A 24,933-nucleotide genomic window follows, 5' to 3' on the forward strand; every position below is an offset into this window, starting at 1 on the left:
TGGTCAGAGAAGGGCTATAAACTTTTCCACATCTAAAAACCCCTTCATCGGAAGATCTCAGAGTACTTGGCAAGTATTAAGGACTGCAGAATGGCTGTCCAGGTAGCCAGCGCGCAGAAGCCTCCTGAAGCCAAATACTGAAATTTAGGTTCTGCCCATCTCTGCAGGAATATCTTCCTGAGAAGAGCTAAGCTTCCCTTGAATTCATGCTCCACATTCAGTGTGAGAAATACCTTCCCAAGAGACAGATACGTAACATACACAGCAGTGATGCGACTGGTGTCATTTCAGCCTACTAGCCAATTTAGAATCTTGTCCACAGAGCTTCTCAGGGGTTACAATGGAGACTGCTCATGCCTGTGCATGGCTCAGCTGCTGGTATTTCTAAACAGCTCTGTTCAACAATAGCACAGGGAAGTTTGTTTTGATAGTGAGCTGGACTAGGCCCCATCTCCCCACCTCTCCCTGCCAGCTGGTACTTGCCTGCAGGAGTCCAACTATTAGTTAACGTGGATAAGAAGAGCAGAATTTTTCTCTTCCAAGTCTTGTGGTCTTTTGGTGATCCTACTGTGCCACCCACACCTTCCTTCAACTGGGCAAAATACCTGAATTATGAAGTTGACTTGCCAAGAAAAATTTAGGCCAGAAACATCTCTAGAAAGATGGGTCTTACCAAGGGCTGCAGCCTGCAAGAGAGCACAGTGCTGGCTGGGGCAAAGGGTTCGGGGAGAGAAGCATTAGTCACTGCCTGCCTCGTGTTCGGCCCTCTCGGACAGTCTCCTCTCTTGGAAGATGCACTGTTTTGCCTGTATGACTGTTGGCAGAAACTAGTGAGCAGAGCTGGTTGAAAATTTTCCATCAAAACAATATTTTTGTTTTGCCAGAAGATACTTTAAAAATTAAGTGGAAAAATCGGAGAAAAGGGCCTGGGTTTTGGCTGACATTGGTGGTTAGAAAATTCTCAAACTTGAGATTTTTTTAGCCAAAAATGGAAGTATTTGGGGTGAGGCGAGGAAAGAGAGAGGAGAAGCCTGGCAAGACTTAGCGATACCCTGAAAAACATATAAGGCATTTTTTACAAATATAAGAATGTTTTGGTCATGCTTTTTTTTTTTTTTTTTTTTTTTGTTTGTTTTTGGTTTGTTTTTTTTTTTTTGCTTGCATAGTGAATGATACTTCTGTTTTAGATCCATTCTACAGGGAGACTGGAAAACAAACAAATGTGCTTTTTCCATATGCATAGGCAGCACTTTGTCTAGAGAGATACATAAGAAACATCAAATCTCATAGGATCTGCCCAAGAGCCTACCTCCCAAAAACTGAAGCTCTCACAGTAAGGGACATATGCACACAGCTGATTCTGCTCTGAGTTTGTACAGCCGATGGAAAGGCTTGATAAACATTGCTGTTGCCTTGCATACAAATAAGCTAAGCCATAAAGACAGACAGGGAAAAGGCACTGCTTGCAAAGGTATGGTGCACACAGCTATTGCAAAATTGTCCATACTTAACAGTCAGCAACAGGCAATACTGTTGCTAATGGCACTGTAGAGACAATGGCACATAAATACCTGGAAGCCACAGAAAGCTGTTTTCCATCTTGCTAATACAATCATGTGTGTTTTTCTTCTTCCCTTTTAAATTATTTCTTCAGCAAAACATGATTGGGAAAAGGAAACAACTTCTTCACTCCTGGGAAATGCAACTGATGGCAGTATTTCTCTAGCTGTGTCAGCGTCTCGTCCTCAAGATGTGGTAAGCATGTTATGAAATGAACTGTGGAAGCTGTGAGGAAGGGTGACTGCAGCCTTGGAGACCTGCTGATGCCTGAGGAGTTCAGCAGGACCCCTCCTCCTCGACACAAACCTGTGCATTAAGCAGAGGTGACAGCGCTGAAGATAACATTGTGCCAATAGCACAGAAGTTGAACTACATCAATAAGAAAACTAAGAGGTTATTAGGCAACAAGAGCAGAGGAGGTTCAATTTACAGTGACTTCCTAAGGAATTAGACCATGATTCTGGACAGGATTTTTATTTTAGACAACACTTCATTTTTTTAAAGGACTAGTGCAACTTAGATGTGGATTTCATACCTTTTCCTTAATGAAAGCAGCACCGAGGGAAGCACGCTCAGAAGTACTGACGTGTCCTGGCAGGGGCTCAGACTGCTGCAACTCGCCTTGCTGACAGGCCAAGCTTGACTCTCATCCCACGACAACCAGGGGTTACAGTCCCAGCAACTTCCACCACAAGCAGCTCTGGCTCTCAGCCGCCAAAGTGATAAAAGACTTCTTGTGTGATCATCTCAGGAGGCAAGTTTGATGCCAAACAAAGCTGCAGTCTGGTTGGGTCTTTCTGCCATCAGAGACAAAATCAAGGGGAAAAATGCAGAGCTGGGAAATAAATGGAAGCTGCTAAGTGTTCAAATAATGTCTTTTCCAAGAAAATGAAAAAGACAAATAAGAAAATCCCCAACACAAGAATGGCTTGTCTTGCTTTGCTAGCCAGACCCAGGTAGCGCTCAACTTTGTGTTCCATTAGAGGACACCTCCTTTTCAAATTCTGAACTTTCACTGCCTGTCATCGCAATGGCTGCAAAATGATGCTGTATGCAACAACTCTACAGAAAACTGTCCACAGTCTTTTGATAGCTAATGCTTTTTGGGAGCAGAAGCAGACATACAGACTGGCACACTACCAGCATTCTCCTGCTGAACGAATCAGCATTTCCCTCTCTCTGCCAGCCTGTGTTTTGAGCAGTAGCCAAGCTTGGATTTGGACCCTGCAATTCAATTGCTTTATGGGGCATCTCAGAATTTATGTGGATTTTATCCTTTGCTACTTTCAATGACAAAAAATGTATCTGAGGATAGAAACCAATGGGAGATATCCCTTTCCACTCCCTGCTAGCATGGGAATCACAACATAGGCTCATTCAAAAGAAGCAGACATTCATCTCCATACCTTTTCAGATTGCTGCTGCAAATAATGCCAAGTAGCTGCTTTGGAAATCTACCTTTTCCCCATGTCCACCTGCAGTCTGTAAGGTCTTCAGAGGAGGACCATTTCTTTGCATATGGCCTTCATCATCCATGTCTGGTTGCAGCATGCAAATGCCACTGCACAAAAAACACTAAAACATTATAAAAGATCTCAGAAACAAACACCAGCCAGAAAGTAACTCTGAGGGTAGACACAAGGTTACTGCAGGAGTAAAATTAGAAGAATATTTTCTTCCGAGGCTGAGGGAGATTAAATGCAATTGTGCTGAGGAGGAAGGCTATTTTGCATATGCAGCAAAAGTGGCAAAGTTTCTGAAAGGTGCAAAGCATTGGGACACAAAGCAGCTGTAAGCATGCAGCAAGGACAAGGACATGAGATGTGTCTGCGGGGAGCAGAGGGAAAAGAACAAGGCAGACATCTCTGGAGTTACACTGAGACTGCCATAAGCCCAAGGCTCAGGAGAAGCTGGAGATGCCAACGATGCAAGGACTCACCTGGAGTCTGAGTTGTGCCAGGAGCAGGCCCCACACACTGACATCCTGTGGGATCTGCCACCATCAGCGTGTGGAGTCGCTCCCTGCTGAGACTGAGAAGGAAGCCAAGGCTTGTGGCATGACCCAGATGAGTCACTTTGGAGGCTCCAGATCCACCCAGGGCCGCAGAAGGATGAAAGGACTAAACACCAAAATAGCCGCCTTCATAGCCAAGCAAGAGGAACTGAGGGAAATCACATCTTTCAAGAAGGCCCAGCTGCTTCCTCCTTGCCCTATGGCTGAGGTGGTTACTTACCCTGGGTCATGTGGGCCTCGCCAGTGTCTCAGCTGTAGTAATGCACAGGGCACACAGATGCAGCCCCAGACATCAGCTGCAGGACTCTGCTAATTGGGAAATTCTGTCTGAGTGTCTGGCCACCATTTGGCAGAATGGCAGCTCTGACAAAATAAGCAGCGTGGTACAGTGCAGCCTCCGGGCATTCATCATGGGGTCTGTCACATGAAAGGGTCTTGAAAAGAGAGAACCATGAGAGATGCACGGAGGTCATCTTTGGAGACACCCAGCCACCTTCTGGGGCAGCTGCTGCTACAGGAGAGGTTGTGAGCCCTCTCTGCTTAGACATTCTTGTCTAAACTCCCTTTTAAAAACAGACAGTTCTCAAGAACTCCAAAGCGAAGATTCTTTGGTCTTGTTTGTCCAAGGCACATTTCTTTCCAGGCAGACAGTCCCATTTGTAAAGAGAGTGGGGAAAAACCAGAGATGTGATAGAAGGACAAACAAAAATCCACTTAGAAAGGAGAACAGTTTTTTGTGCATTAGTAGCACTTGAAGAACTCTTGTCTTCATACTGACCTGCTTTCCAATTGAAAAAAACAGAAGGCTGCTGAAGGGCAGGTTGTACGGAGAAGTATTGTCAAGTGTGTCCAGCACAGGTCTAAGTACTCGAAGAAGTAATGCAGTTGAGGAGCATCTCCCACATCCTGCCTGTTTCTGGGCGCACTACTTTCACACAGCAAGACGACCAACCAGTGATAGTAGTAACTTGTAGTAACTTGTCTGCAAGCAGGCTACCAGGGCTTCTTTTGTTGCACCATCAGAAAAGTGTGAGTGCACTGAACTGGCATCTGGTGCAATTCTTTTCTGCCTATATATCCTCAGCATGCTGGTGTTTGTGCTGACGTTCTTCAAGGAGGAAACGTGTTTCCCAATAGACCATGTAGTGTGGAAGAAAGCACAAAGTAGCAAACAGCTTTCACTCTACCAGCAGAACAAGGTCCTCCAATCAGTAATGCTCTGGGTGATGCATGATGCTGGGGGAAGTGGTCCGTTATCAAGCTTTTTAGAAAGAAATTTCCTTCCAGAGAAAGCAGGGTCCAGGCCAGCTTGCTGTGAGGGATCAAGAGACAGCTAAGGCTGTACACCAGGAATTGGAAGAGAGTGAGGGAAGCAGACGGAGCTGGTGGAAGCAAAAGTGAGTTCCAAGCAGCTGAGAAGAGATTATACTTTCCTCATGGTACTTCCATGCCAGAGCACTGGAGCCATCTAACCCCACCTGCCTTTAATGAACTTGGCTGAGGTGCCTTAAATAAAAAGACAACTGAGATCACAGGGAAGGACAATGGCTTCAAACCATCTGGTTTCCTGGTTGAAAGATGGGGATTAGGAATAAAGGAAAAATAGCAAAGTGCTACATGCAAAATAGGCAGACTAAGTACATAAGCCTACCAGATTTATAGAAGACATATTGGCACATACCAGGAAAATTTCAAGCCAAATGTATGACAGCATTCCTTACACCCCTCCCAGCCATTGCCATATCCGAGCTTAATGTAATGCCTTTGGCTTCCAAAGGCTTATAGCTATGTTTTATTGTTTAAACAGGTCAACAATTGCAATCATATGTTGACTCCAGGCAATACACAAACACAATGATGTGTTAATATACAGCAACACTTGGATGAAATTTCTACAATTTTGATGCTGTTAAGAGTCATATGTAACGGCAGCTGGACTGGTATCTCAGGCTACCTCTGAAACTAGGAGTCTACAGGTGCTATGCCAGTACCAAGAAGCCAGCATGAGATCAGAAAATGAACTCTATTTTTTAAAGTAGATATAAACTCAATTTCAGGAAATCATTTTGGGACGAGGACTCTCACACCAGCCGTAGAAGATATGGCTTGCTTTTAGGACTGCTTTAGAAAGGTGCTGCTCCCATCTCCAACAGTGTCCTTTTAACAAGAACTGAAATGGGATATGGATGACGGCATCTTTGTAAGACAGGATAGGAAGGGATCCTACATTCCTGTGTGCAGCCATTCATAAAAAGACATTCACCAGGCTGAAGGGGAAGTTAAATAGTACAAAGATACTGGCTAGTGCCTACAACAAACACATCCAAAACACTTAGCACTGAAGTAATTCTGTTTATTTCACACCAGGGCAGTATGCAGCTAGGTTATGTAGATATCTTTCGAAAGGATGACCTAGTTTAGCTCCAACATAAACTTCCATATGCTCAGCAACCTTTATGATTGGGTTGCACCTGCAGAGCAGCTACCATTAAACATACAGCTAGCTGCCACTTCACCTCAGCTCCAACATACATTGAAAGCAACCTTTCCCAAAAGCACTTGCAAAATGTCCCCAGACATATGCTTTAGCTTCCTGGCAGCCTGCTCAGTCATACACAGTGATTTCCCAAACAAAACCTAGGTTATTGTTTCCAAACAGGCATGTTCTACTGTTGTCCCTAAGGAGAGACCCTGCTAGACAGTAATCAGGTATTCACACTCCCTGTGCTTTATTCTGCAACCCAGCTGGGACAAGACCCATCATTCCTTGATTTGTTAGCACACCAGGAATTCTGAGATGCCAGATTTCTTACTGACAAAAAACTTTTTATACTTACCACAGCTATCACATAGTTGGCCTAGACTTAACCAAATCCCAGTCTCAGTCCAGTACTAGACAGATTCATTAGGTACTACTTACAGCTTCACTCCTTGCTCTGAATTTTCATGCTAGCTGCTCGATTTGCATTGCATTTTTTCAAGTTCAGAAACCTTCTTAAAGTTGTTATGGAAAAAATAAATTTATTATTCAACATACTCAATTTTTTTTTCAAAATGGAATGATCCTCTTTTCTATTTCTTTTTCTTTTTTTAGTTTTCATTTACAACTTGTTCCATTCAGTTTGACTGTTTTTATCTTTTCTATTTATAACCAGCACCAAAAAGAAAATTACCATGGATACAGTACATATGCAAATTAACTAATGGAAAAATATATACATTTCACTTTGTAATGAAAAACTTACATGGTATTATTGCCATGGAGGATATATCCCTGTATTATAATAAAATATCAAGCAATAATCGACTGCTAAGATTCTTTTCCACCAACAAAATTAGCACCATACATGAGATAGTGAGAATCTACACTCAGTAACACCACTGTGCAACTAGAAATGTACAGTACTTTAGTAACAGTACAGAGTATTGTTTACAATATGGAAATACCACCACTGTAATCTAAAGAGTGTCAATCTTTTAAGAACAACTAAAAAAAAAAGTATTGCCATAGATACACCAAAACAAACAGCTTTTCTTTCACCAGTATGGAGTAACTGAGGGCAGAGCATAGCTGTAAATTCATAGTAAAGCTCCTATAAAATGATAAAAAACAGAAGTGCAAGAGTATTGAACAGAATTAAACTCTTCTTATATTTTTTTTCTGGCTATTATAACACGGGAGGGTTGTCACCAGATGAAGTTAGAGAATGTAATACAATGGAGCTGTGTTGTACTATCAGTTTTTAATTAATGTTGGTTTCTGGTCATTTTTAAAAAAGCTTGATGCATGCTACTTTGTGGACTAAGAGAGCAAGTGAGGTGGTTTTCAGTGCTCAGACATTCAGAAAAATTCCTTCTAAATTCATGTTTCCTTAGGCAGGACCCAGAACTTGGACCCACAACATTTTTCATTGATTGCTTACTAAGTATTTACACAACCTCTGCATCTGGGATACAGGGTGGGAATAACAGAAGAGAGAGGTTGGATTCTGACTATCAGGTGCCAAAAGAACATCCAGTATAACAAAAACCGAGTTAGAATCATTTCCCTGGTAGCGAAAATCATCTGGGACACAGAAAAGCAGATCTGTTTGTGACAGGCACTTGAGAATAAATGGTGTGCAAACATGGCTTCGTGCATACAGGCCAGCCCTTGTGTGCACACACTTGTTTGCACTAAATAAGCACAGATACAAATGTGAAGCCCGCACAGTATTAGTCTGTCAATGAATTTATATCTCCCTGTGCTTGAAAAACTCAGCTGTTGATAAAATGCTGATGAAAACTGGAATAAGGAAGAAAAAAGTTGCTTTAAAGATATGTTAGTTACTAAGAATCTTTATTCCTCCTTGCATTGAAAGGAAGACAACAGCAACAAAGACAGCTTGAGGACAGGTGGGAGCTGCAAGCCATAGTGGGCTCAGGGTTAAAGGTGGGCTTACTTCTGCACTCATCCACAAGGAGTAAAACAGTAACACAGTTCTAGAGCGAGTACAAAGCTGCAATTCATCCAAAAGGCTCTGTTCATATTATGAAGAATGAGCTGTAACTTAACCACTGCACAACTGGCCTTGGAGCCTGGCAAGGGAAATGATACATGTTGGAGCAAGATACGATAGAGAGACATTGGTCTGCAGGACTAACGGTGGGGACAAACTCTGCCCTGGGTAGAGCTCCCATTTCAAGTCTCACATATCAGAGAGGAGTTTGGTTTAAAGTGCAGACGCATGGAAGAGGATATCATATATACAGCACTTTCTAAGTGCTCTGATAGCACCAATCTGATAGCACCAAACCTGATAGCACCACAAAAGAAAACGTGACAATACAGTGAGCAAAATCCTAACCTTTACTGAAGGCAACAGAAGCCCTTGGCCTTAGGGCTTCAGCACACTCAGGGTTTCATCTTGAATGCCTTGTACCACTCATAGCACTTTGATACAAAAGGCTATATAACCTTCAGATGTATACAAGAGCCAAAAGACAAGAAACACCTGTTCTGCTCTCTAGTCCATCCTTCATACAAAGGTTGTTCCAAGGGTGTTTCTGTATTAATCCTATCCAGTTTCATGGTACTCTCCTTATCTGAATGCCTCCTAAAAGCTTGAAAGAGATTAAATCAAGCAATCCTCCAGTGAGCTCTACTGGATCCAATGTTTTCTGGCTTTTCCCACCTCGTTGTAAATGGTTTTTGCGTAAACATAACTATCTACTGCTGTTAATAAGCTTCTATTTCATTAAGCTCAGAGAAAAATTAGTCTTCATAAAAGAAACTATATTATTTTGGGGAAAAGAGAGAGAGGATTGTTTTTTAAAATTAGAAAGAAGAGCAGTCACTATTAGTTGCTCTCAAAAAAAATGACTCAGAATGCTGGATGTAATTGTAATGAACTTACTGTGGGAGTTTCAGAGATGTCCATCCTCTGCTATCAGTTTTCACAAGCTTTTACAGTAAATCCCCTCTTTTAAATTAAGCCTTTCATTTACGTGTGTCCCTTCAAGCCCACTCGACAGTGGGATAACTGTTCAGAATGAAAAACATTAGATGAAAGCCAAGATTAAAAGATTAAATAATGTCTCTACCTTTGCTTAACTATTTTGCCAGAGGCCTTCCTCCATGGAGGCACCTATAACCTTAGTCAATGTAATCACTTTGCAACTCTTGTCCTTTAATGGTATTAAGCCATCCAGTGGCTGATGATTTAATATATTAAAGTAAAAAGCATTAATGAAAAAGGTAAAGATGTCAAAACATGATAAAATGATTGGCTCCTTGAGATGACTCTTTTCTATTTTTTTGTTTTGCTTTTTTGTTTGTTTATGGTGGATGAGTGGATTACTTTGGTATCCAGTCTGTAGTTAGTTTTCAAGTCTCAATAGGTATGCTTTGGAATCCACCACACTGTAGCAACTCATGAAGTTCCAGTACTCAGACCTACTAGTCCGTGACTTACATACAAATAGCTGTAATACCCTAAGAAGTAGCACAGGTTCATTAACTCTTCTGTTGCATCTTGTTTGCATAAAAGTCTCTGCAAGTCTGGCAACAGCGCTGATACCACCGCATGTCCTGGCACAGGTTCTTCTCCCGGATCACCCTGCAGTACACTGTCCACTGGTCGCCTGTGCACTTGTACGTGAGAGCAGCTTTGGACAAGAAAAGAAAGAAGAAACTAGCAGATTAGCTAGAGAACAGCATTGCTGGTGTGATCAAAATCACTGAAAGGGCCAACCTCACTGTCAGCACTGGAGGCGGGATGATGTTCTATCTACTGAGATATCAGACAATGGATAGAGAGCTCTTGGAACTGCTTATTGCTAGTGTGCAGTTGGCTGTGACTGTGCAAGCACAGAGCTACTGATATTGTACCTACTTTGTGTCAGTGACAAGTAAGTTTAGATGAATGAAATACCTAAAGCATCAGCTTAGAGTTAAATACACGAGTACTGCACAGCAGCAAATGGAAAGCTGTATGCTTTCAGGGACAGTGCTTTGCTAAGGTGTGCTGTCAGGAGTGGTCATCATCCTCTCAGTGGAAAATGTTTTTTACAGAGAAGCAAAAGCAAAACTCAATTTGATGGATATAAAGCTAAATTAACAGGAAGCAAAAATAACACTTCTTAGTTGAACAACTGCTGCTGGGAGGCAGAAACCCCATAAGATTGACAAAATGTTTTTGCAGGGTGGAAAGCAGAATGAAGATACTGGTGCTTAATCTGTTGCCAATATCATTAAAGTGTCACTAGTGATTTTATGAAAAAGGAACAAAACTATATGTGACAAAAATGCATGACTATAGCAAATGCTTTTTATGCTACTACAGATATATGAACTGAATGTAGCAGTCTTATGAATGCAGTGATAACTGGAAAATCTAAATAATTATTCCTCCTACTGAGGTTGGGGAAAAAAGGACTATTTGGAGAACATCAAAAGGTGATTTACCCTGTATTTAGCATTGAGTCTCAGTGTCAAGCACCAGAAAACCACAGCAGAGAACTGGTGGGAATGCCTATCGCCAAAGCTGCATTTAGTTGGAGAAGTAAAGGTCTGATAAAATCTGATGCATTGAAATTGCACTGAGAAAAAAGAAACATTAAATCTTTTTCTTATTTTTTTTTTTTAATTTGAGGGAAAAAATAGTGACCATCTTAAATGCAAGGAGGGTAGAGTTATTTTTGTGCCTGCCAGAAGTGAAGGGGCTCGTTGACGAGATAAGATCTGATGCACTCTCTTCTAGCTATGGTTCCAAGCAGCTACAGTTTACAAAAACATGACGTAGCTGGGTAAATCATACCCTGCAGGAATATCGGAGCCACATCATAAGAATCTGAGATGGTAGGCTTTATGTAATAGAAAGGCACTGAGCCACAGATAAAATAGGACTCTAGTTTTTTAGTGGTCCAAGATCTCTTATGGGTTGTGAAGACAGGAAGCACAAATTGGAAGAAACACAGTTCAGGTACCTGGGGGACAAAATAAATCACCTCTAAATGTGTCTTCACTGAGGGACACTGAACACAGATATGAAAGTCAGGCAAGGTGAACTCCAATCTTAGCTACTACTAGAAACATTACAGAGGATGAGAAACATTGTAGAGTGAGGACAAGACAGCACAGGTTTTATACGTGACTGGATTTTTTCCTGTATATTTTTTGTGAGGTTGCAGAAAACAGAAAATTTTGTTTAAAATAATCCAATGAGAATCTGTATATATGTAGGAAGAGCAAAACATTCAATGATATATCTTTCTGCTAATATCAAATATCATTGTTTCTGGCCTGGTGATTCCAAGCCTGGTTTAGAAATAAAGCATCCCAAATTACTTGCAGATTACTTTCAGCAGGGACTTGAGCCTTCTCGGTCTTCTAAACACAAGAGCTTTTTATTGCTTTGTCCTAAGACGTGAATTAGAAAGGATTTATTTTCTCATCAGTGTATCAAAAGCTTATTTCTCAAATGAAATGTTTTCCCTCCACTATGCTCTTAGTGCTAAAATATTTGGGAAACGCTCTCAGATGTTCTTAAACAAAAGAGGTTAAAAGCTCCTCAGTATGTCTGTATTTGCAAGACTAAAATTTCCCATACTCTTTTAAATAGCTACTAAACTTTTGGGAAACAACTTTCAGTTCAGAAGCCTCATGTCCAGTCCTAGTTTAAATGTTATTTAACTCTGGAAAGCATGATTAGAAATGGTTCTCTACTACTTAGCAGCTCTGCATTTTCACGGGTGTTAAGAGAGACTCCTTAGCCTACAAGAGGTGGTAGGGTGGAAGCTGTTCTTCCTAAATGCAATGGGAGATATCAATTAGCCTGTGTCAGCAACTGATGGCTTAGTGCAGCTTTGTCTTACTGATGATTACGTGTGAAATGTAAAGGAATCAGCTTGGTTCTTCGAGCTTTGGCTGAAGACAAAAGCTGAAGTTTGAAGAAAAAAAAATTATTCCCTTATAAAATAAGCAAATATGACATGGAAAACTACGGATTCCTACAATTTTGTATTAACATAAGCATTCTTAACTAGATCCTTCTCTTAAACACTGTGTTTTGGAAAACAAATGGCTTACCACAGTAGTCAGCTTGGCCAGGTACAGTGAATGCAGGGAGGGTCAGAAGGACAGTGGCAGAAAATCAAGTTTTCACAGAAGGGATCTGGATGCTTTCTTGCCTCCCAGGGCAAATTAATTCATCAAACCACATTCTTGTGGCAACAAATGAAAAGGAAAAAAATAAACTAAAGCCAGTCATGCTCTACTTGTCAAGGTCATGCATTTTCCTTGGGGCACGAACGAATAAAATACCATACTTTACACACACCACAGTTAAAGCGCAGTGAGATGTTTGTTTGTGACTAAGAAAGATAAATCTGTCAGCTCCCTCTGTGATCCATCAATCAATCATCCACCACTATTCCTATTGGTCCCACGGGCCTAGCCACTGCTTGGTGTTCCACCTTAGGGGCAGTCTGAGGCTAGAACTGATGGGTAAGGAAGGACCTAACCACTCCAGATATTTAGTCTGACTGATTGTCTCTCTCCTAATTTCTGGAAGCCCCACTTTTTTTTTTCTTTTTCTTTTTTCTTTTTTCTTTTTTCTTTTTTTTTAATATACTGAGATGTTGGCCTTCATCTGGTCCTTCACAGGTGGCACCTTCACCCCAGCACCCCTCACTCACCAAGTCTGGGCGAGGTAATTGTGTTGACATTAATCTTCTCATTGCAGACCTCTTGGTGGCACTGCCTGTAGGCTGCTGGCTTGGACAGGAGAGGACACTCACTGCCATGGCGCCCGGTGACTTTGTGCATGCACTGCACAACGCGTGACTGGAGGCCCTTCCCACAGGTCGAGGAGCACTGGAGAAGAGAAGAGACTGAGACATGGGCAAAGCTGAACAGCTTCAAAATCACATATATATGTACAGCATAAAAATAACTGCCAGAATTGAAGTGTGCAGCAGATCAGTGGATAAGTATGGACTCAACACACTGAGCAAACTTATTAATAAGGGACCCTTCATAAAGTTGTTGCATTTGTCAGTTAGCATTCTGCAGCTCCCAGAGTGCTGCATGCAGAAGAAAGTCCTACCATGGGGTTGTCTTTCTGTGTGGACTCATTTCACCCTGAGTCCACCCACACTAGCTGCCTCTCTCAATGTCCATGAGGTTCCAAGAGGACTGAGGTACAACTCTTTCCACAAAGATGCAAAGCTGAAAAATGACTACTGCTGAATATTGCCCAGGAATACTCCCTCTTCATGAGGGAGACAGTGGAACTGGTTGCCTTAGTTTAAACACCTTCTCCAAGACTTTGTCTGTCTGACAAGGCTACTTCCACAGACCAGTGCAAGGCACTGGTATCAGGTAACCAAGGATTACAGCAGAGGCAGTCAGCTCCTACTGCATGCCCAGACCCACAGAGAAGCTCTGTTCCAGTATGTAGGAGAACACATTAGGTATTCAAGTATTCACTCCTCTATCCCTGCTAACTGTCTGGCACTTGTCTGACCTCCTGGGAGCAATTGCAAATTGTACTTCGTGAGTTTTGGCTTCTATTAGCCAAGAGGCCCAGCCTGTTTATATGCTCTCTTTGTTGTCATACAATTGGAGTCCTTGCCTCTCCCTCCCTCTTCCTCTGGCCCAGTCACTTGTGATTTACAATGTCCTACTTGCACGCAGTTCAATTTTAATAAAACAAATGCAGTGAGCACAGCGAGGTGCACCAGCTGGAGTTAATAAAAGAACCTTGTATTTAAAATAAAGAAACAATAGGTTGCAGGACTTTGGTATGATTCCTATTTCTGCTAGAGCCACACACAAGGAAATGACAGGGAAGAGGAGGTGGGGGAAAAGTCAGGAAATATAATTAGGATGGTGTCAAAATGATTGCACTTTCTATCCTCTGCTGTTTCTGAACAAGGTCAGTGCAGTGGAGCTCTTTCCCTGAAAAATGTTATCATTTCAGACTGCTGCTTCTTAAAAATGGCAAGCCAGAGATTTAGGACGCTCCAAATATCAGCACTGCTGAGACTGGATGGAAGTATGAGCAATGTGAATGCAGTGTGGATGACTGTAAGGCTAGAACATAGGGGCAAAAGTACATGTGGATGCATGTACTCCTCCACCTCCTCTCCCATCTATTCTGGAGTATCGTAAGACACCTCTGCTGCTTCTCAAAGACCATCTAATGCAAGAGGCATAGCTTTGTTCTGGGCTGGAGCACACAGAGCTTCTCCTTCCTGTGTGGATCACTGCAAGACCTGATGCAAAAAGGCCTCACGTGAAAAGAACATTAAAATAGAATTGGTGGGATCCTGCTTCAGACAACCCAGCACAGGGAGATACATACGTATACAGTGTGTGCTCTCAGTTCTGCGTAGGAGGAACTGTAGCACCAGTGAAGCCTGCTGATAAAAGTAACACAGGCCAGCTCTAATATTCGTCTTTAGTCACTCACATTCATGACTTTTTATTAACAGGTTTCCTATATTTGTTGTACTCGCCAAACGTGTGTTTGCTTTACCGTTGGAAGAAAATATGTGCACCTGTTTGTTATTCTTACTGTATCCCTCTCTGCACTTCTCTAGCACTGAATTTCTCCAAAAAGAGAGACAAAGACACTTTCCTCATAAGGTGAATAAGGTTTTCAGCTGCTGATATACACTCACCTACCTTTGTCTGTGTTTCTGTCTCAGCATTTGTTAACCAGCAAGGAGGGCAAGCAATGAAACTTTTTCCACAGATACTGCCAACTCCAATCCTCAGACAAATAACAGCAGATTTTTGCCCGAGGCAGTTTTATTCCTTCTCCTGGGAGACTGGGATCATCACCTATGCTATGCAATTAGTTTTTCACAGCCAGGAAGACAGATTTTAACATCTTTCTTGAACTCTTTTGGGCTTGGCAGCTAAAGGAAGGTTGGACATCTGGCTTATTTTAAGATGAAATTTTCAACTCTGTACTTGGATAGTTTCTTTCCTAGGAATTTCAATAGGAAATAGGAATAGATACAAAATACATACAAAGGGGGAATTGTTACTCATGCTGCTCGATGAAGAGAAGACATCATTAAAGGAGGCATAAAAATCAAACTCCAACTGAACAGCAAATTCTCATAAATACCTTTCCTCCTATTCTGGACAGCTAAACGCACTGCTACAGTCTCTCTGTTCCCAAATATTTATAGAACAATTAAGTATATCCATGGAAAAGTTTTCAGGGCTGGATTCACCCTGACACAGGACCCTCAGGACTGGACACAGGTATAAAGTGTTCGAGCAGGGAAAACTGCTGCAGCCCTCTTGCAAACAGGGAACTTCTAGGCAGTCAAGGCAATGGCACGTCACTCATGGCTGAATGGGGCTGAGCTGCAGGGGTTGAAATCCTGCTCCAGCTTGGCACCTGATCCAGCTTTCATTCTGCAGAATGCTGGGAAAATATCGAGTTGTCACAAACACTGCTGTTAACAAAAATACTCTGAAAATCAGAAAAACCTATAAAAGCATCGATATAACTCTGAAAACATGTGTGTTTTGATGCCACAGTGGAGCAATGTGATCTGTAAATGTGGAGGAGCTCAGAGCGGTACGGATCTCTGCCTGCCTCATGAGTTGCTCTGCAAGCACTGAGGCAAAACACACAAGCAACTTGCCCAGTCTGGGAAGCCAGGGACTCAGGCAAATGGCTGAATAGACACTAGTGGCAAACAAAGGAGTGTTTTCTTCCCCTTCAGGAGACACTGCCAATGATATCAATATCACAAAAATGCATATGCAAAATTCACGTAGTTTAGCCGCAACACACTAAACTGACAATACAGCCATTGTAAATTAGAAATCAACCCACATGCAAAGATCAAAGGATTGTTCAACACTGGAATAAGGAGGAGGGTTAATGAACAGTTAGGAAAAGTGAACCTAATGAGAGGTCTTTTAACTCCCAGTTTAAGCACTACTTGAGAAGGCAAAAGAAGTAAAAAAATGCCTCCATTCACATTCTTTGGCAGTAACATGCAAGCCAGTGGGGATATCCAGAAGGAAATAAACTCACAAATTGTCAAGGCAGCAGCTGCATTCATCAGCTTAAAGAAAATTTACTCACAGAAAGACTCCAACCTTCAGACTAAGCTCTGATTTTTCAACTGGAATGCTATTTTCACCTTAGGATAATCTAAGAACGCTTGAAATCTACTGAAGGTGATGACAGGTGTCTAATTCCTCTGAAAGCAAATGCCTCAGGAGAATACTAGGTATTAAAACAGAATGAATTTACAGTAAGTGCTGGGATCTGTCAAGGACTTCATCAACTTCTGATCTACAAAAGATAGCCAGAAAAGGAGAGCAGAATAAAAATAAATTAAGCCAGGGCAGGCCTGCCTTTGGGCAGTTGTAGGAATACCTAAGAAGGATCAGCCCAAAGAATCCCTATATTGAGGGTAAATGGGAACAGAATAAAGAACAGATTTACCACAACAGAGGTCAGGCTGTGATTTGCTCTGGACTCAATGGGATAACGAAGAATTGCTTATGCCTTAGCTGAGGATTGCTGACCTTGCAGGGATGTCCTCAGACCACATATCACCTTTAAAAATCTCACTTTTCTGACCTCTGAGACGTTAGTCTCTTTTATAAGAGACTTGCTTCTTCTGGCAGAAGGTCACAGCATCCCTTCAGCCAATCCTGAACATACTACAGTATTTATAAGGCAAATCTGTTGCAGGGAGAGATAGTTCAAAATGACAGTAATAACTAAGCTGAAGGCAAGGTTTTTTAAAATTTTATCCATCGATCTGCAGGCATCTGATGTTTAAAGACATGGGTTTGTCCCCAGTTTGCTGAAAGTTGCTGAAGCCAAGGATAACACTATGGCTAAAGCTCCAGCATTCAGAGATACAGTCATGCTTTACTGACTTCAGAGTTCAAGTATTCGAGGCGTTAGGATAGGGCAGAGAGTTTTTCCCCCAGGGGTTTTATTTCTTGCTTCTATGAAAGTCAGAAAAAAACCAAGACAAGTTCCTACTGACACCATTCTAACACAGCACGTGAGATGAATGACAAACATCCTGTCATTCAACTGTTCCTGAGACCTTAATGTGTGTGCTCTGAAAGTCAGTGCCCTACACCCCTTAACATCAGGCTTTTTACAAATATTGCTAATTTAAACTCAAGAATTTTAACTGAAAAGCAGCATGCAATATACTTTCATAAGCACCAGTTTGACTTTCACTATGGCATGATGCTAATGAAAGAAATATCTGTCTTTTCATTGATAAGATCTCAGCCTAAAGCAAACTATAAGCTGTTTTTCAAGCTCTCCTGTTCTTTTCCTTCTTTCTTTTTTTTTTTTTTTTTTTTTTTTTTTTTCTTTTAAACCCTGGATCTGTAAAGAGAACATATCTGGTCTTGCTTACAACAAACTATCATTTGGAAACTTCTGTGAAATGACTGATTTGTTTAACTTAGCCAAGAAAAAATGCATACCCTTCTGACTCAATATAGGAAGAAACAATAAATTATAGCAGAAAATGCTTGTGGTTGATGTGACAGTATCTCAGAACGGGAAGAGAGAAGCAATCTTTGCAAACTGCCTACAGCTGTGCTTTCGAACTGCATGACCCTGAGGAACAAGACCTGACCAGCATGTCTCCCTGCATAATTATGCTTGACTTTGCTATTCTGAAAAGCTCCATTGTGCACAAAGTTCAGAGATTATGAGCAGAATGCATGAATATTCAGGGTATTGACAGTGCTCTTAAGTACTTGTGCAATGCAGCTCAGGTGGATGCTAATGAGGAAATGACATTTAATTAATTATACCAACCAGACAGAATTCATGTCATAGAATCATAATGTATCAGTGTTGGAAGGGACTCACAAGGATCATCATGTCCAACTCTTGGCTACATAGAGGACTACGTAAAACTCAAATAATAAAAGCAAAGATGTGAAATTATGCTGTATTGCCTACAAGGTGCCATATTCTAGCGTACCACCTATAGCATGTGTGCAGCGTTTTGATCTGTGACAAGAAATCTTCCATAGCTTATTCAATGTGTAGAACTTCATGAAAATGAAGCAGACAACCACTTCATGTAAAATGCATCATTAAACTAACTTCAAGTAAGCTAGACAGTAAAAGAAAACTGCATAACCATGGAGACACATAACTCCACTCAGGCTGACTGCCTGAGAACTACCTTACTTCTACAACACATGCATTCAATGCTGAGCAATGTTTTTATGAGCTACATGAATTACAGTTGCACACTAACTACTGTCACAGATGTTTTCCTGAAAGAGAATCTTGTTAACTGAAGCTCCACTGAACACATCTTTAAATTACTCATCCCTTAATAAGCAATGCTACCTAAAAGCTGTTTATTAAAAAGAAAGTAAGTAAAGATGTCATTAGGATTATTTTATTTCAGCAAGAGGATGCTCATCTCTAGCATGCTGGTTCTGGCTAGGTGTTCTCTAGACAAGGAGCTAGTCAGATCTGAGGTATATGAAGAACACTTTGCATAGTCAAAAGAAGGGATCACCACTTGTGACAGCAATTGTTCTTTAAAAACATTCTGGAAAGTTGTCACCTTAACTCAGTAGGCTTTTGGAAATACTACAAAATTATGTAGTATTGCTAGTGACACATACTGTATGTTGTAAGGATTTGAGACACAAAAACCTCTTCAGCTGCACAGTACAAACATCAAAATGTGAATTACATACTGTTCACCTCTTTAAAGACATTATCCTAAGTACTGTAACGTCTCAGAGTTACTCAGAGAAAATGAATGCCAATATTTGAACAGGCTTGCCTTTCATGCTTTCTTCTATCTCACATTAAAAAGAGTAAAATAGTGACAATAGAATTCCATTTCAAATCCACTGATCTTAGTGGGAGGCTTTAATGCTCCATCAAAAAAAGCACTTAATGAATGAGGCTTTTGAATAAAAGATATCAAAAAAGAAAAGTTATTTTTCCAATTAATAGGATCACTGGAGGCTGTATTGGAAGACAGTAACACTACCACAGAAAAAATCCCACTTCAAACGAAACACTCATGATTATGGCCTTTTTGCAGCACTCCATCCATTTCTTAGGAATCATTAAAATAATTTGGGCATTCCCAGAAACTCCAGCAGAGTTGAGCTGTGCAAACAGTTGTGCAAGAAAGAAGCTGTCATTGCTTCAAAGGCAAACTCAGGACTTGGTTTCTGCAGCTTAGAGATCACAGGGGAATGACACAGCCAGCACTATAGTCTGCACCTCTTCACTTTTCACACCTAGGTTTACCACTAAAACTGGAGCTGAAAGCACAAGTCTAGAGAGTCTTAAATTTGTTTTAGTGCTGATACATGATTTTTACACTTCTGACCATAGCAAAAATTTTTTCACAGATGGTGAATGGAAAATCAGAGAGGAAAAAGGGAAGGATTCATATTAGTGAACTAGCTGTTTATCTTAGTGAACTAGCTCTGTTTACGGGTGCTTTGCAGCCAGTGAGTGGAGGCATCAAAGGGTAATTCAGACTTTACTAAGGGGAGGAGATAATGCTATTAAGACAAGATTATAAATGGTACCTAATAACTCTCCCAAACAAAGCACCTACCTGTCAGATGGTGAGGACTCAGTGATGTGAATTTCAGTAAGTGATGGACCCATGGCCATGTAGCAGCTTTTTTTTGTAAAACAAGCACAAGTTTTTCTCTTACACTGAGATACATTTTATTCCAGGCTTTTCCTTTATGGAAATTAAACTAGAGATGATGGTTTTAGCTTAACTCAACTCAAGAAGGTACCTTTCTATTTGAAATATGCATAGCTATCACTTTTCATGATGCTTTCCAAAGTCTTTATTATGATACCAGCACCAGCTTTCCTGAATTCAGGACTGTCTCTATGTGATATAAACAAGTTTGAGCCATTTGTTCTTATCCTCTGTAGCCAGGAGTATTTTGAAGATTAACTGTTGGTGAAAGAGGCTGCGATTTGCACATCAGTATCAGAAGCTGGAGGAAAAAAGCCACAGGGAATTGGAACCAGTAGTGCAACTTAAAACAGCCCACTGGGGCAGCGGTTAGGTTTAGGATACACTGATGACCTGGCTAGGGATAGTTGGAACACAGAAGCCTGTTGGGCCCTCTCTAGACATATCCAGCTGCATCACTTTCTGGAGATCAATCTGCATCAGTGAGACCCTGTGGACAATCTTTCAATATCAGCTTCTAGCTGTGGTGCTGAATGCACACAAGCAGACATAAATTATAAGTTGTTTGCCAAGCCAAAGCAAGCAAGAGGCAGGAAAAGGTCTGTCAGCTGTGATGTGCGCCTGCACTGCTAAGCAACCAACACTTCTGCAGATTTTTCTCCCAATTCAACAAGAAAAGTTATTTTCTTCAAGGTAGAAGAAGATTAACTTAGTTGCGACCTTTATGAACAATTAACAAGTTGCCTATGGTTTATCACTAACAGATGGTGGGTCAAGCCATGAATTTGTAATGAATGTTAGAACAAAGGACAGATTGCTTCTATATTTACAATAGCTTTGAATACATCTCTCAAATCACAGCTGTCCTTGATTTGCCCTTCTTATCATATAACGTGAGTTAATCATTAAAAGTGAGACATGTAGAGGATTTTGCTGATGTTCCCAAATGTTTGGAACTTGAAAAACATGCCTTCCTGGCAGTGGGAAACTGTTGAGTTTTTTGAAAAAAAGAAGAAACAAAAAAAACCCAAAAACCCAACACCTTTTTTGTGTGTGTGTACTGCAAGGATAGGGGTTTTATCTCTCAGAGAATGCAACCTACTGTAATCCTGCCAAAATAATTAATTTACAATGACAAAATCCTTGTTACCACCCATTGCAGTAAATGACTGCTGATCTGCAGTATGAAACACCTCCATGTCTGGCATAAATACAGTATTTTTGTTATAGGAAATTAGATTTTTTTTCTCTGTATTGTTAATATTCTCCTGGGATGAGAATCTGCAGCCAGTATTTCTGGAGAAAATACTGTAAAGAAATTGGCAGCCAGTGATGCACAAGTAGGTCAGGTGGCTATAGGTAATTTCTCACATGCATTTTATCATTACTGACATTATTTGGCAACAAGAATACTTTTTAAAATCGTGCTTTGCCAAGCTGATCATTACTACTGCTGTGCAGATTCTGCAGTACACAACCATTCTGAACTCAGTAAAAGTTGTGCCCAGGTGTTCATAAAACATGTAAAATAGTAGAAAAAGATTTCTCCTCCGCTCCTCTCCTTTCCTCAAGTGGAATCCCAGCTTGAGATGCCATATATTTCTGTTTTCACCCAGAAGTATGCATCTGTGATGGTTCCTACACAAGACCCAAAGATCTCATACAGCCCGGCAGATCAGATTCTGATCTGAATCGCCTTGGCATAAGCTGCAGTAACTTAAGTAGCTGAATCAATCTGCATTTATATCAGTGCCAGACAGAATGATATCTGACCCACAGTGCTGAGTGAGACCTTTGGCTTGTAGCCAATGGACTGGAAGGAAGAATGAAAGACAGCCCAGATTCACATTAGGAAATATATAATATAGGCCTTAATATTTACAGAGTATCTACTGTAAAGAAAAAAAAAAAAGGCACAGTCAATATATTACAAGGCTTCTATGCATCCTTCTTCCTCTAAAAACCTTTTCATTGGACTATGTAATATAATAGGTTAATGAGCTAAATAGGACTGAGGAACAGATGTTGCATGTTTTAGCTTCTGCCAACAAAACTGGAAATGCATCCTTGTGAAAATCTGCACTAACGATGTAGTTACTGTATCTTGCTTGTAACCATGCCTTCCTTGACATAATACCAGTTAAAAGAAGAACAGCCAAAGAAGTGAAATGGGGAACTCTGAACCATTTTGTGCTTTTGGCTTGAAATAGAATACTTCAGTCACAAGACACAAATACAGTATGTTGAGGCACATAAAACAGTGAAACAACTAAGTACAACTGGAAATGAAGAAAAATCCATAAAAGTCTTCTGGAAGATTACTCCTGCTCTGTAATCTCTCCTTTTCAGTTATACCTTAGAAGAGTCCATAAGCCAACTGGAGAAAAGGAACTGAAAACATACAGCATTAGCTTGCACATCTGCCCCTAAGTGATTTCCCTGCCTCATCATTTCCCCAAGATTAGAAGGGGAAAGTGCTGAAGACAGAGTGGGGAGGCCTGTGTAGCTAAAAAACAGTCCCCAGTGCTGTGCATCTTCAAGCACAACTGCTCTTTGTCACTACCACAGCTAGCTGGTCCATCTAGCCGTACCTCATCTCCCTGCAGCAGGCCAGCAACACACTCCCACAGCATCTGGGACATCTGGTTCCACTGCAGGAGTCACGGCAGACTCCAGCACAACTCACAGTCCTGCAGCCTCGAGCACATGAGGAGTACAGACGCAGACAGTGTATCCTGCAAAGCTATCGAGACAGCCACATTCTATCCACCAGCTACCTGCATGCTTTACAGGAATGTAATCCTCGACCTGAAGTTTGCCAACAAAACACAACTGATTGTGAAAGAATGAACTACTATCTTGTTAATGCATTGGAGTTTCAGCAGCTTAGGAATCTGAGGCAAAAGCTGGGAAAGTGAGCAATCTATGGCTGTTCTTTTGACTAGCACAACTACAACAAAAATGTAAAAATGTTTCTAGTGCTACAACATTTAACAGCTCAGATTTCATACACGCAAGAAGTATTGCAAAGCCGAAAGAGTGTATGCGATGTTTGTTTCTTTAACTGAGTACAAACTGGATGTGGAATTTCCTTTTGGAAGAAAAGACTGAACGGGAGATGACTTGGACTCCCATTTGTGTATTGCATCATACAAAAAAAAAGAAAGGATGATATAACGAACTGCAATTCTGAAGAATCCAGGCAGCATTAAAAAAATAATTTCAGGTTAACACCTTCAGTGGGTCTCTCACTTTAAAACCTGCCTTTCTGCTTTTCAGACCAGGAATATTTTTGTTATGCTGCTCATACTAGTGCTGCATTTGTGAAAATGATAAAAATAAGATTCTTTTGTTTAAGAAAAGGAGTTTAAGAGGACGCTGAAAGTTTAGGAGTGCTAGCAAGTAGGAGGTTATCATGCCTACTAGTAACAGAACAATATTCTGTCTGTATTCAAGTATACTAGATAGCATGTTAATCTCAGCTTTGGAATAACAAAGGTAACTTCAAAGAAATTTTAAATAACATCACAAACTTGGACATACGTGTTTGCAAAGCAAACTAGATATATCAGCTCCCTGTGGCACAATTCAAAGAAACTGCAGGTACATTGGGAACACACAAATAGCCCAGACTGATTGCTAAATCCGCTCCATTAGCTCCAAATCCCTGCCTCTTCTGAATGGAACAGGACCTAAAATCTTACATAGGATAAGGGTGTCCATCACTGTCAGCTATAGCAGGTCTTGTTTGTGTCTGTGATCTCAGGACTGAAGGTGTTCTAAGTAAAGGTCTGGGGAGCTCCTTAGGCAACTCTTCTCATGCACAGAGCCTGTGTGTTCTATAAATGCTTCTACTACTCCGCTTATAAAAATAACAGTCTGCCATTACCCCTCAGAGAGCCTGTTCTATTTACAAGCTGTATCCAGACATGGATTTTAATGAAGTTTTGCCTCTTTCCTGCATGACTTTCAGATATACTCAAATGATCTTAGTTTGGGACAGTTAAGGATTGAATGCCAAGTCAACATGTAAGTTGTCTGCACAAAAAGCATCTGTCCCTCCTTTTATCCTGTGGTAATTACTACTGGTCATTCAATCTTGCTTCCTTGATGATTCTTAATAGAAACAAATCCACAATGCAATTAATCGCAAAAGGTCGTTGCTTGTTCTGAGATCAATTTGTAATGGTAGAAAATGTTTCCATCTCAGCACAAAGCTCTCTCACAGTGATTTTTATAGCACTGGCAAAACGAAAACAAAACAAACGAGCAAACAAACAAACAAAAAAGTTTTACAATGGGATTTTAACCCAGAATTGTGGATTTTAAGGAGTTTGCTATAGTCTGACTTTAGAAGACTGTACGTTTCTCCTTAATGGACAAATTGTTTAAACCAGACAACACCAGAAAGGAATTGCTGATAGCTCTAAAGATCCTTCTCCTACATCTGAGCCCTGTATTAAAGCTTCTGGATCCTGAAAATGAAAATCCTGACTGGATCTGCAAAGAATTTCACACTAAGTATTTCAGCTATCTGGGTTTCTGAGGCAATAAACTTTCTCAGAAGAACTGTATCTATCCATACCTTTCTTAAGCCATCCAGTGATGCTTTTTGTTCACCTCTCTACTCAGAGGGTAACAATCTAATTGTGTGATCCAAGTCTTCATGTCATTAACCAAGACGTCTAGAATTATTAATGTCCATTATAAACCAAATCTAAGTCCAAGAACATCTGCTGGATTTGCACAGGGTGAAATTCCTGGGAAGCTGAGAGTTGGCACAAGTTCTCTGCGGGCAGAAGCAGACCACATAAACAGCACACAAACTCCTGTGCCCTTCTGCACAGAGATGATCCTGATCCCAAGTTAAGAATTGCAAATAACGAGTGATTTTGCACTGAACTTGCACTGCTCAAATGCAGAGACTAAATCTATCAACAATGCTATTTACTGTGACCAACGCATGACTGCAGCTTTTCTAGCAACGAGCCAACTCCTTTATCAGATGGGAAGCATTCATACAATACTGAACTTTCAATCCATGTAATCAGTGAATACACGATTATTTCATATTCCTCCTATAAAGAGAATCCGGGTCAATTCTTCTGCCAAGATCTTTTAAAATTCCACAAATAAATAAATAATGTTATTTC

The 24,933-nt window shown here is 40.8% G+C and overlaps 1 protein-coding gene across 2 annotated transcripts in view; it reads right to left on the reverse strand.

Annotated features, from left to right (window-relative positions):
* Positions 1 to 6,309: 6,309 nt before the first annotated feature.
* Positions 6,310 to 24,933, reverse strand: part of ADAMTS17 (ADAM metallopeptidase with thrombospondin type 1 motif 17) — a 166,376-nt gene continuing 147,752 nt past the window's right edge. For both annotated transcript variants that reach the window (XM_085234376.1, XM_085234375.1), the window contains 2 exons: positions 12,752 to 12,929; positions 6,310 to 9,721 (listed from right to left, as the gene is read on the reverse strand). In XM_085234376.1, the coding sequence (XP_085090502.1) occupies positions 9,570 to 9,721; positions 12,752 to 12,929 (330 nt within the window). In that variant the 3' untranslated portion in view covers positions 6,310 to 9,569. The remainder of the gene's footprint in view (positions 9,722 to 12,751; positions 12,930 to 24,933) is intronic.

Source organism: Meleagris gallopavo, chromosome 12 (genome assembly GCF_905368555.1).
Source record: "Meleagris gallopavo chromosome 12, MGAL_WU_HG_1.1, whole genome shotgun sequence".
NCBI classification, from domain to species: Eukaryota; Metazoa; Chordata; class Aves; order Galliformes; family Phasianidae; genus Meleagris; species Meleagris gallopavo.